General features: G+C 49.8%; 2 protein-coding genes across 2 annotated transcripts in view; both read left to right on the top strand.

Annotated features, from left to right (window-relative positions):
- TEKTIP1 (tektin bundle interacting protein 1) overlaps positions 1-12,756 on the top strand; it is a 209,428-nt gene that overhangs the window by 170,118 nt on the left and 26,554 nt on the right. The gene's annotated exons all lie outside the window — the stretch shown is intronic.
- FZR1 (fizzy and cell division cycle 20 related 1) overlaps positions 569-12,756 on the top strand; it is a 29,497-nt gene continuing 17,309 nt past the window's right edge. Inside the window, exons 1-6 of the mRNA XM_083720534.1 lie at positions 569-829; positions 6,224-6,397; positions 7,798-7,923; positions 8,416-8,479; positions 9,760-9,887; positions 12,498-12,580. Of these exons, the coding sequence (XP_083576660.1) occupies positions 6,329-6,397; positions 7,798-7,923; positions 8,416-8,479; positions 9,760-9,887; positions 12,498-12,580 (470 nt within the window). The 5' untranslated portion in view covers positions 569-829; positions 6,224-6,328. The remainder of the gene's footprint in view (positions 830-6,223; positions 6,398-7,797; positions 7,924-8,415; positions 8,480-9,759; positions 9,888-12,497; positions 12,581-12,756) is intronic.

Here is a 12,756-nt window from a genome sequence, read left to right as displayed (position 1 = left end):
GTTCCTTTGAGCATGTGCAGAGTGCCCTGACGGATATAATGGCTGCAATCTGCATCATCTCTCGATGATTCCTGGTGTTCCGGCCTTCCTTATTTAGGTTGCCGATTACGAAAGGCGGAATAAATACGCAGGTTAAGCAAATCGCCCATTTTGCAAGGAGGGCGTTGTTTTTAAAGCGTCGCCTTTTTTAGCTCTCGAAACAAGACCCAGCTTGCAAAGCAAGGAGGACTTTGCCTGTGCATTCCTAACCAAGCCTACTCAGAGCAGCTAGTCCTTTTTTGCATTCAGTTATGTAAGAAAACAGCTTTTTTTGGCTGAAAAAAACAAATATAAAACAGCCCTGTGTGTATAGATGTGTGTCCAAAATCCTTTAAAACAAATTAAATGAACTCCTCGGGAAGCCCCACCCTACATTCCCTGCTTCCATTTTATGTTTTGTGTTGTGTACATTTTAAAATTTTTATTTTATTCGTTTTGTTTTGTTTTTCCACGCGAGGCAGGCTCGGCGGGGCGCAGCTAGGCCTCGGGTTGCCAGGGGCAACGGCGACGCGCTCTTCTGCCGTCATCACGCCCCGCCTCCCTCCGCAGCGCTTGGCTCTTTCTTTTTTGTATTGATTCGAACGGGGCCAATCGGAGAGCGCGGGGGGCGGGGAGGAAAGTGACGCGGCGCTCCGGTCTCCCGTGATGCCCCGCGCGTCGGGCTCGCTGAGTGAGCTAGAGGGAGACGCGGTGGGCGGAGCGGTGGGCGTGGCCACGCGTCGGGAGTGGGCGGGGCCGAGGGCAGAAGAGCAAGACCGACGCCATATTGGAAGGCTCTGGATGAAGGCAGGTGAGAACCTGGAGGGGGGGCAGGTTGAATTAATTGCCTCGCAGCCCCCCTTCCCCCTCCCCCACACTTTCGGGGGGGGGTTGGGAAGAGGAAAGCCCCCCCCATAATTTTCAGCAGCAGAAAGGGAAGGGGGGGGGAGAGAAAAGAGCCTATTTTTAATGCAATTGCTTATGGGGTGTGCGCCCCCCCATGGAGGGAACCTTATTTTTAAATGGGGGGGTCTTCTATGGGGTGAGAAGCTTCAGAGGGAAGAGGCTGGGGGGTGAATGACAAGGCAGCTCCCCCTCTCCCCCATTGCTTTCCTGTAATTGGGGGGGGGGCTTTAAATCAGTGGGGAGGGGTGTTTTTTGGGGGGGAGGTTGTCTATGGGGTGAGAAGCTTCAGAGGGAAGAGGCTGGGGGGGTGAATGACAAGGCAGACCCCCCTCTCCTTCAGTGCTTTCCTTTAATGGGCGGGGGGCTTTAAATCAGTGGGGAGGGGTGTTTCTTTTGGGGGGGTTGTCTATGGGGTAAGAAGCTTCAGAGGGAGGAGACGGGGGGGGGTGAATTACAAGGCAGCCCCCCTCTCCCTCAATGCTTTCCTGTAATTGGGGGGCTTTAAATCAGTGGGGAGGGGTGTTTTTTTTGGGGGGGGGGAGGTTTTCTATGGGGTGAGAAGCTTCAGAGGGAAGAGGCTGGGGGGGGGTGAATGACAAGGCAGCCCCCCTCTCCCTCCATACTTTCCTATAATGGGGGGGTGCTTTAAATAAGTGGGGAGGGGTGTTTTTTTGGGGGGGTTGTGTATGGGGTGAGAAGCTTCAGAGGGAAGAGGCTGGGGGGTGAATTACAAGCCAGCCCCCCCTCTCCTTCAGTGCTTTCCTGTAATTGTGGGGGCTTTAAATCAGTGGGGAGGGGTGTTTTTTTTGGGGGGGTGCAGAGGTGGGGCGTGGGAATTTCCATTTATTCCCCCACCCCATTCCCAGCTGCTAGGTTTGGGGTGTGCTTTAATACAGGGGGGGGTGAATTACAAGGCAGCCCCCCTCCCCCTCCATACTTTCCTATAATGGGGGGTGCTTTAAATAAGTGGGGAGGGTTGGTTTTTTTGGGGGGTTGTCTATGGGGTGAGAAGCTTCACAGGGAAGAGGGTGTGGGGGGTTAATTGCAAGGCAGCCCCCTCTCCTTCCATACTTTCCTGTAATGGGGGGTGATTTAAATCAGTGGGGAGGGGTGTTATTTTTTGGGGGGGGTTGCAGAGGTGGGGGTGGGAATTTCCATTTATTCTATCCACCTCATTTGCAGCTGCAGGGTTTGGGGTGTGCTTTAATACGGGGGGGGTGTTGCTGTGTTATTGGGGGTGTCCCCTGGTGTGTGTTTTTTTTGGGGGGTTGCTAATTGGGTGAGGAGACGGTTGATTGGAGGGGGGGGGTTGGAAGATGTCTCTGTGTCCGCCCCCCCCCCCCGGTTTCTCATAGCAGGGTTGCAGAGGGTGAGCCTGTGCTTTAAGTGGGGTGCCGGGTGGGGGGGCTGTAACAAATTGGGGAGGGTGAGCCTGTGCTTTAATTTGGGGGGGCTGTACTAAATTTTATTATTAATAATAATTATGTGGAGGTGTCTTCGGGAGAGCAATGGGGGAGGAACTAATTAGGTGAGTGGATGAGAAGGAAATGGGGGGGTGTCGATTGAAGGGCCCCTCCCTGCATTTTCTGTCATGGGAAGGGTGGGGTGGAGAATAAGGTCTGGGTATTTTTTGGGGGGGGGGTCAGATTTGAAGACCACTCAAATTCCCCAAACCAGCGATTGAGAGCCTGTGATAGAGTCCTCCCCCCTCCCCTCCCTTTCATGTGACAGATAGGCTATTAATGGGGGGGGGCAAGCCTTGCTTTAAAGCAATTGAGAGGAGTGCTATTGAGGTATCTTTTATGGGGGGGGAGGCAGGCTAGAAGGGGGGGCACATTTGGATGAACAGACGACGAATGGGGAGCCAGGAAAACATCGCACCCCTTTAATATGGGGCTTCGTGTAAGGGGAGTAGGGGTTCTGTTATCGCGGCCGCTCTTTGGGGGAGGGGAGACTGGACCTAATTGGGAATTCAGGGGGTGGGTTTATTTTTCGGGGGGGGGTGCCCACTCCCCAATTTTACCCACTATTTCTCTCCGTTAAAAAAGGCACTCTTGTCTCCTTTTACCTGTTACCCATTTTCCTCCCCTGTAACTGGGGGCGCAAAGTCTGTGCTTTAAGGTAACGGAATATTTGGGGGGGGCTGTTCACTGGAGGGAGGCAGATGGGTCACCCAGTTGCATTAGCAAAGTGGAGGGGCTCCCTTTACTTTAACATAAAAGTGGAAGAGCTATGGGGGGGGAGACTTGATTGCAGCAGGCAGGTGTTTCATTTTGGGGGTGACTTAATAGGGAAGTTGGAGGTTCCTTCCTATTAATTGCCCCCCATCTATAGACCAGTGAACCCCCATTTCTTTGTGGTGAGGGTCTGATCTGTGTGTGTCGTCCCCCCCTGCGAAAGGGGGAATTGTGGGGGTTCCATGCTTTGATGCAATGGGAGGTTATGTACAACGGATAGCAGCTGGTGGAGGGCCTAATTAGGAAGTTGAGAGTGGGGGGCTGCCGCTGCTGCCCCCTTCCTATTTATTTCCCTGCCCATAGTCCATTTAAAGCGCCCCCCCCCCCCGGTGCCATTCATTAGGTTCAAAGTATCCCTGCTACAGAGGATAAAGGTAAAGGGACCCCTGACCATTAGGTCCAGTCGTGGCCGACTCTGGGGTTGCGGCGCTCATCTCGCTTTACTGGCCGAGGGAAACGGCGTACAGCTTCCGGGTCATGTGGCCAGCAGGACTAAGCCGCTTCTGGCGAACCAGAGCAGCACACGGAAACACCATTTACCTTCCCGCCGGAGCGGTACCTATTGATCTACTTGCACTTTGAAGTGCTTTCGAACTGCTAGGTTGGCAGGAGCAGGGACCGAGCAACGGGAGCTCACCCCGTCATTGCGGGGATTCGAACCACCGACCTTCTGGTTGGCAAGCCCTAGGCTCTGTGGTTTAACCCACAGCGCCACCCGCGTCCCTAGCTACAGAGGATAGGATCCAGTAATGCCCCAGTCCAGGCAAATTTTCTCAGGGTATGGCTTTAGTGGAGGCAGAGACAACCCACCACCTCCTCTGTTTTCTGACTTGCACGATTTATTCTTTCTTTAGGCCAGGCATTTCCAACAGATAGATCACTGAATGTATGTGGTCAATCACTGGCTTCCCCAAGAAAGCTCAACGTTTTAGCCCTGCACCCCCCAAAACGGGGCTTTCCTCCTCCCTAAAAAAAGCTTAGACCCGAACCCCCCAAAAGGGCGTAGATCCCTGCCAGTTTTTAACTCTGTGAGTAGATAGCAGTCTCTTGGGAGTTGGCCACCTTTAAAAGAGAACAACAACTACCAGACTTTTAGAAGACATCTGAAGGCAGCCCTGTTTAGGGATGCTTTTAATGTTTGATGTATCATAGTATTTTAATATTCTTTTGGAAGCCGCCCAGAGTGGCTGGGGAGGCCCAGCCAGATGGGCGGGGTATAAATAATAAATTATTATTATTATTATTATTATTATTATTATTATTATTATTATTATTTCCAGTAACAAGGTGCCGAAATGTGAGGCTGCTTCTTTCTTTGTTTTTATTGCATTGATATCCCATTTTTTGAGGAGCTCAAGGTCGTCCCCCCCCCCCATTTAACCCACACAGCTACCCTCTCTGTAGGCAGACAGGTAAGGACAAGTTCACTTCCTGAGCTCCATGGCTAAGTGGGGAATTTGAACCCGGGCCTCCCCAGTTCCTATTCCAACCCTCTCCAATTAGGGCTGGGAAGATACCCCTAAGCCCGAAAATTATAGAGAGCTTCAGTGTAGAAACTAGCTAGCTTGGTGGACCAGTGAGCTTGCTTGACTGTCTAAAGCTGCTTTCTGTTTAAATCAGCCCCTTTGTTCAGAACCTTGTGGACTAGAAACCAGCTTCATCTTTAGGGGAAGGACTGTAGTTTCTTAGGCGGAGCTTCCATTTATTCCCGCTCCATTCCGACTTGTGGGTTTGGGGTGTCCAGTAAGGAGTGCTTCAATTCTGTATTGCTGGAGTCGTTTCATTTTTTCTGCTACGAGGAGCCCTCCTCGCTTTCGAAAATGTGTGTTCACAGCCGTGGTTGCTGGGGAAGAGCTGTAACTCGGAAGTAGAGCTTTGCCCTCGAAAAGGTCCCATTTTCCATCACTGGCCTCTCCGGTAGAGACTCCTGCCTGCTTGGACTACTGCCATGCGCTCTCTGTGGGGCTGCCTTTGAAGGTGACCTGGAAGCTGCAATTAATCCAGAATGCGGCAGCCAGACTGGGGACTGGGAGTGGCCACCGAGAACACTGGTCCTGAAAGACCTACATGGGCTCCCGGGACGTTTCTGAGCACAATTCAAAGTGTTGGTGCTGACCTTTAAAGCCCTAAATGGCCCAGTATCCCTGAAGGAGCGTCTCCACCCCCATCGTCCAGCCCGGACACCTGGGTCCATCTCCGAGGGCCTTCTGGCAGTTCCCTCCCTCCGAGAAGCGAGGTTACAGGGAACCAGGCAGAGGGCCTTCTCGGTGGTGGCGCCCTGTGCAACGCCCCCCCTGACATCTGAATGGAGGGCGTTCCACAGGGCGGGAGCCACCACCGAAAAGGCCGTCCGCCTGGTTCCCTGTAATCTCACTTCCCTTTCAACTCTACAGTTCTATGATAAAAGTATTATTAGGTTCTGGTTAGTTTCTGGGCTCAGTTCAAGGTGCTGGTTTTGATCTGTGAAGTGCCAGAATCTGATGACTGCTTCTGCCTACTTAACTGGGCCTTCTCGGTGGTGGCCCCTGCCCTGTGCAACGCCCTCCTGTCAGATGTCAAGGAAATAAACAACTATCTGACTTTTAGAAGACATCAGAAGGCAGCCCTGTTTAGGGACGTTTTAAGTCTTTGATGTTTTATCGTGTTTTTAATATTCTGTTGGGAGCTGCCCAGAGTGGCTGGGGAAACCCAGCCAGATGGGTGGGGTAAAAATAATAAATTATGGTGATGAAACAGGAGAGCTGCTGCCAGTTAGTGTACTGAGCTATAGCATATTTAAGAGCATGGTGCTGATGATGTCAAGGTTGCAGGTTCAATTCCCAAGTGCGAAAGCTGCATATTCCTGCATTGCAGAGGGTTGGACTGAATGATCCTCAGGGCTCCCTTGGAGGTTATGGACTCTCCTTCCTTGGAGGTTTTTAGCAGAGGTTGGATGGCTGTCTGTCATGGATGCTTTAGCTGAGATTCCTGCATTGCAAGGGGGTTGGAGTGGATGACCATTGGGGGTCCCAAACTGTTGTCTGAATGTGCTGCTTCCTTTTTCCTCTCCCCCCCCCCCCCAGCACTCCCTGGACCCCCTGCTCTCCATGAACATCAGGGCGTGAGGCTGTTCTAAGGCACTTGGCTTCCCCTCTTTCCTTCACCCGCGCCCCTTGACCGCTTCCACCATGGATCAAGACTACGAAAGACGCCTTCTCCGCCAAATCAACATCCAGAACGAAAACATGATGCCTTGCGTAAGTCTTGCAAAACACTACTAAACCGTGTTGTTGTCGTTTAGTCGTGTCCGCCTCTTGGTGACCCCCTAGACCACAGCACGCCAGGCCCTCCTGTCTTCCACTGCCTCCCGCAGTTTGGTCAAACTCATGCTGGTCGCTTCGAGAACACTGTCCCACCATCTCGTCCTCTGTCCTCCCCTTCTCCTTGCGCCCTCCATCTTTCCCAACATCAGGGTCTTTTCCAGGGAGTCTTCTCTTCTCCTGAGGTGGCCAAAGTCTTGGAGCCTCAGCTTCAGGATCTGTCCTTCCAGTGAGCACTCAGGGCTGATTTCCTTCCGAATGGAGAGGTTTGATCTTCTTGCAGTCCATGGGACTCTCAAGAGTCTCCTCCAGCACCAGAATTCAAAATACTAAACCGTAGGTTACGTAAAATGCAATCCTGGTAACAAGACACACAACCTAACAGGCTGCTTTTGGGCTGTGTAACTTCTGTTTCAAACACAATTCAACATATAATATATCGCAGTGTGTAATTCCATAGACCAAAACATCATATGCAATCAGAACACGTTCTGAGAAACCAAAGTCCAATGGATTGTCAGGAGATAAAGTCCATTCAGTTCCTAAATTGGCATAATGGCAGTAACCACGATATGGTATGTTTGAATTTAAAACGCTAGTAGTCATTAAGACTTCATTTAAATCATTTTTTGCAGAAAGCTTCATTCTTGCTGGTATAAACTTAAGATTTACAGACCAGATGAAGGATTCGTTTTTGGAATGATAAATTTTCAGAATAGTTTTTACAGTTATATCAGAAAATAGTGTTTTGGTTATAATATTAGACATACATAAGACAGATAATTAGGAAATCATTGTGAGGTTTAATAAGTTAAGTGTTTATATTTGGATAGCTTTTCTGCTGTACTTTATTGTCAGCAGAAAAGTAATTTCCTTAACAACAATTTAAACTATTTATTTAACTGAAACAATAACTTTATAGCATATGTATCCATGTTTGTTAACGGATGTGGTTAAACAATAAAAAACAACAACTGAGTTTCAGCACACAAACAAAATCTTATTTCCTGATGAATAGCTTTTGGACTGTAAAGTAACTTAAATAGAAAATCTTTAGAATGATTTTTCCTTCCAAAAAATCTGATTTTTGAAAATAAAATCAATTTTAAAAAACCATTGATTTTTATCCACCCTGGGTTCCACAGAATGGAGGGAAAGAGGAAGGACTCTACTAGTTTCTCAGAGGGCAGGTGGTGGGGTGTATGGGTCAGAAAAGCAGTAAATCTAAAAGTTTAAGAAACTCCGTTCCAAGTTGAAACGACGGTGGTCTCTCTTCTGATGACAGGGGAGTGTTTCTCTGTTGCCTGATTTCTCGCCCCGACATCCACAAATTGCAGGTGGCCGACATGAGGAGGACCCTGACGCCTTCGAATTCCCCCGTGTCATCTCCCAGCAAGCACGGAGACAGGTTCATCCCATCCCGAGCCGGGGCAAATTGGAGCATCAGTTTCCACAGGATAAACGTGAGCGTCACAAGGAAGTCCCCTTGGCTGGTTTTTTGGGGTTTCTTTTTTTTACAGTGATACCTTGGCTCTCAAACTTAAATCCGTTCCGGATACTATTGTATTTATTTTATAGTGTGGTACATTGATCGATTAGGGACGCGGGTAGCACTGTGGGTTAAACCACAGAGCCTAGGGCTTGCCGATCAGAAGGTCGGCGCTTTGAATCCCCGCAATGACGGGGTGAGCTCCCATTGCTCGGTCCCTGCTCCTGCCCACCTAGCAGTTCGAAAGCATGTCAAAGTGCAAGTAGATAAATAGGTACCGCTCCGGCGGGAAGGTAAACGGCGTTTCCGTGCGCTGCTCTGGTTTGCCAGAAGCGGCTTAGTCTTGCTGGCCACATGACCTGGAAGCCGTACGCCGGCTCCCTCGGCTAGTAAAGCGATATGAGCGCCGCAACCCCAGAAAATGATTTGCACCATCAAACAAGCCCTCATTTTCTATGCTTCGCAGGAAAACGAAAAGTCCCCGAGTCAAAACAGAAAAGCAAAGGACGCAACTTCGGACAACGGCAAAGGTAGACCTGAACACCTGCCTCTTAAAAATTATCATTATCATTATTATTATTATTATGCCTCTGTGTTCTGTGTTTGGATAGACTGCAAGGTTTATTTCCGTTCAACGAAAAGAGGAGGGTCCCTCAAAGCAAAATAACTGCCGTGTTGTTTTGGTTTAGCTTTTACACGCTGCAGTCCATGTCATCACAGGAGGTTATGCCATAATAGATTTCTTAGTCTCTATAAAGAGTCCTTGTTGGTTCACCACCAGCCCCCCCCTGCAAAAGACTATCTCTTTATTCTGCCTCTCCTCATCGACTCGGTGCTCCTGTTTGCTACGGTTGTACTGTGGTGCCCCGCAAGACGAACGCCTTGCAAGACGAAAAACCCGCTAGACGAAAGGGTTTTCTGTTTTGGAGGTGCTTCGCAAAACGAATTCCCCTATGGGGTTGCTTTGCAAGACGAAAAAAAATCTTGCATCCTCCCGCGGGTTTTTTTCCGCTTTTTTCGCCCTTTTCTTAAGCCGCTAAGCCGCTTATCAGCTGTTCCGCTGATAAGCCGCTTAACAGCTGATCGCTGGAAGCCGCTTGACAGTTGTAGCGCTAATCCGCTAAGCTGTCAATGGGCTTGCTTCGCAAGACGAAAAAACGGCTAGACGAAGAGAATCGCGGAACGAATTAATTTCGTCTTGCGAGGCACCACTGTAACTGTTTTCCACCTTCCCGTTTCGACTCTCTGGCACCCTATCTGCATAACCTAGCAATTCCAAAATATAGATGCGCTTTTACCCTCGCAAGATTGAATGTCTTGCCCTCGGCTGGACTTGATTCCAACAGATCCCACACGATAAACGCTTCTTTTCCTGTGGAGACGGCCGTCCCAAATCGGTGGCGCATGCCCTTCTGGCTTGCCCTCTTTATAATACTTGAGGAATGAGATTATCACCCCTCTTTGATTGCTGGACTACAATGGAACTTAAATAGAAAATTTACAGAAAGATTTTTCCTCCAAAAGCGTTTTATTTTAAAAATCCGATTCAAATAAAAAAAATCCGATTTAAATAAAGAAAATCCAATTATTATTATTATTATTATTATTAAAAAGTCATTGATTTTTATTCACCCTGATTCTTTGCTTTTGTAAATGCTTTTGTCATGTAAACATATACCCTTGTGTCCAGATTATGGTGCTTTAAAAAGACTCTTTAAGCAAGGAAAAGGCAGGCACCTTGCATTGGTGTTTTTGTTTTATTTTAAACGAGGCTTGAGTTCAAGGTCCCCTGCTTCTCTCAACCCCGCAGATGGCCTTGCGTACTCAGCCTTGCTAAAGAACGAGCTCTTGGGGGCCGGGATCGAGAAGGTGCAAGACCCCCAGACGGAAGACAGGAGGCTGCAGCCCTCCACGCCGGAAAAAAAGAGCCTTTTCACGGTATTTGCTTTTTCCATTTCATCCGCTGACTCTGAAGGGGCTCGCCCTTCGGTCGAAAACGCTCCCAGGCAGTCCAGTGTACATGACCTCTAGCCTTGTTGGAGTTCACGGATTGGGTCTGCGTTGCTCCGGGACAGGAGGAAGGAGGTCAAACGACACCGAGGGTTGGTTCAGAGAAAGAGTTTATTCTGCTCTCCGGATAGCAGAAGGCACTTGCGTGGTCAAGTCCAAAGAAATGACCAGTTTCACGCAGTGTATATATCCTCCAGTCACCCTCTCCCTCATCCCCATATAAATCCATCCACGTCAGCCTATGTATGCAGGTTGACATCACATATGGTGACTGGGGGCGGCCGCTGAGACCACATAACACCGGTCTTGAAAGACCTACATTGGCTCCCAGGACGTTTCTGAGCACAATTCAAAGTGCTGGTGTTGACCTTCAAAGCCCTAAATGGCCTCGGTCCAGTATATCTGAAAGAGTGTCTCCACCCCCATCGTTCTGCCCGGACGCTGAGGTCCAGCTCCGAGGGCCTTCTGTCGGTCCCCTCATTGCGAGAAGCAAAGCTACAGGGAACCAGGCAGAGGGTCTTCTCGGTGGTGACACCCTCCCATCATATGTCAAGGCGATAAGCAACTATCTGACATTCAGAAGACGTCTTAAGGCAGCCCTGTTCAGGGAAGTTTTTAATGTGTGATATTTCAGTGTATTTTTGGTTTCTGTGGAAGCCGCCCAGAGTGGCTGGGGAAACCCAGCCAGATGGGCGGGGTACAAATAATAAATTATTATCATTATTATTACTGCTCTGGTATTCTTAACCATAAAAGGGATTTCCTTCCTGTACTTCTGACCATAAAAGGATCTACCTGTTCCTACTCATATCTTGGAGGAAGAGGCCGTCATCTCCGAGAACACGCTTCTGGCGTTGTTCCGGACTTAGGTCTTGCGCGTCTTTTGTGGTCAGCACATAAGATAAGGCACGGACGTGTCTTCTCTGTTCTGCTGGTGCAGTCAGGGTCATCCCTGCCATCACAAACTGATAAAGGAGAGAGCTCTGAGCACAGCCGGGTTTTCGTTTATACATTGTCTCTGAGCTCAAGTTAATGGATTTTAGCTAAGGAAAAATAGGGATGTTGGTGCAGTTTCAAACAGCCTGCGCAGTCAGTTTTGGGTGTGGGAAACCCATTCCTTCAGACCCAAAAGGAAAGAGGGATGAAGAGGGTGGAGGAAAAAAACGCCCGTTTTGGAGACCAGTGCTTTAGGCAGGAGCGGGGAGCCTGTGTCTCTACTGTATGATGGGAGTTGATGCCCCATAACATCTGGGGGGCGGCACCGGTTAGCCACCCCCCCCCATTGATTTGTTCTTATTTTTTCAAACTTGTGTGCTGCCTTATATTTCAAGAAATCTGCTAAGCGGCTTACGTACCTCAGCACAAAATCACTGCCTCATAGCCTCGCGATTGCCGCAGGGGTTCGAACCGGATTAACCTTTGGTTCCCTTATGCCCTGCCCATCTGGGTGGGTTTCCCCAGCCACTCTGGGCGGCTTCCAACAAAAGATTAAAAATACATCAAAACATCAGTCATTAAAAGCTTCCCTAAACAGGGCTGCCTTCAGATGTCTTCTAAAAGTCAGATAGTTGCTTATTTCCTTGACATCTGCTGGAAGGGTGCCACCACCGAGAAGGCCCTCTGCCTGGTTCCCCGCAACCTCACTTCTCACAAGGAGGGAGATCGGGGTGGACATACTGCTTCAAAGATACAGGGTCGTTTAGGGCTTTCAAGGTCAGCGCCAACCCGCGGCGTAGCGTGGGTTGTCAGCACCCGGGGCAAGGCAAGTAATTTGCGCCCGCTAACCCCTAACCTGCCGCTGCTGCCAGCTTCTTCTTGCTGCTGCCTGGTCTGGTCTGGTGTGGTTCTCTCCCGCGCTCAGCGCTGGGCGGCCGCTGCACTGTCCCTCCCCCGGATAGTCCCTCGCTCTCTCTCCACACCGCACGCCTGGCACCCACCCCCTCCACAGTGGGTGGCGACCCGGCGGCTCGGATCGGATTCGCACAGCCAGCACTGCAGTGAGAGAGAGTGAGTGAGCCAAGTAGGGGCAGAGAGCTGCGAGTGTGAGCGCCCCCCCCAGATGTTGCGCCTGGTGCGGTCGGCCCCCCCTGCACCCCCCACGCTACGCCACTGGCGCAAACACTTTGAATTGTGCTCGGAAACATACTGGTTGCCAATGCAGATCTTTCAAGACCAGTGTTGTTGTTGTTGTTGTTGTTGTCGAACCCTTTGTTCATCACTCAAGGCCCTTCGTGGGCTGTTTGATGGAGGTGCGTAGGGTAACGACAGGGCCTTCTCAGTGGTGGCTCCCTACTTTGCAGAAAGCCATCCCTGGGGAGGCAGGCCATGGCTGCCATCATATCTTCATAGGCGCCAGGCCAAGAAGAAGAAAATAAATTCCTTTTCCGTCAGGGTTTTGCAATTTAATAATCTGTGGTTCCCTTCTGTGGGTGCGGTGCCTTAGCGCTTCCTGTTTAATAATATGGATTTTTTATTTCTTTAGAACAGTTTGAGCTTTATGTTGGGTTTAATGTGTGTGCTGCCTTCTCGCCCGTCCAGTACTCCCTCACCACGAAACGCTCCAGCCCAGACGACGGCAATGAGGTCTCCCCCTATTCGCTCTCGCCCGTCAGCAACAAAAGGTTTGGGCTCCCTTTTTAGCGAAGTGTTTTAGGAAACACAACAATACAGCGTGAAGGTTTTTCTGCGGAGGTGGTGCTATAAGAAAAATACTGCTCCTTTTCCCTTAATGGGGTACCCAAGAGTCCGTATAGAGTCCTTAAGTAGGTTCCCTTTCTAATTGAGGTTTCCCAGGAGC

The sequence above is a fragment of the Podarcis gaigeae genome, assembly GCF_964106915.1.
Source record: "Podarcis gaigeae genome assembly, chromosome: 18".
In the NCBI taxonomy this organism is placed as follows: domain Eukaryota; kingdom Metazoa; phylum Chordata; class Lepidosauria; order Squamata; family Lacertidae; genus Podarcis; species Podarcis gaigeae.
This window is presented reverse-complemented; position numbering and strand designations above follow the sequence as displayed.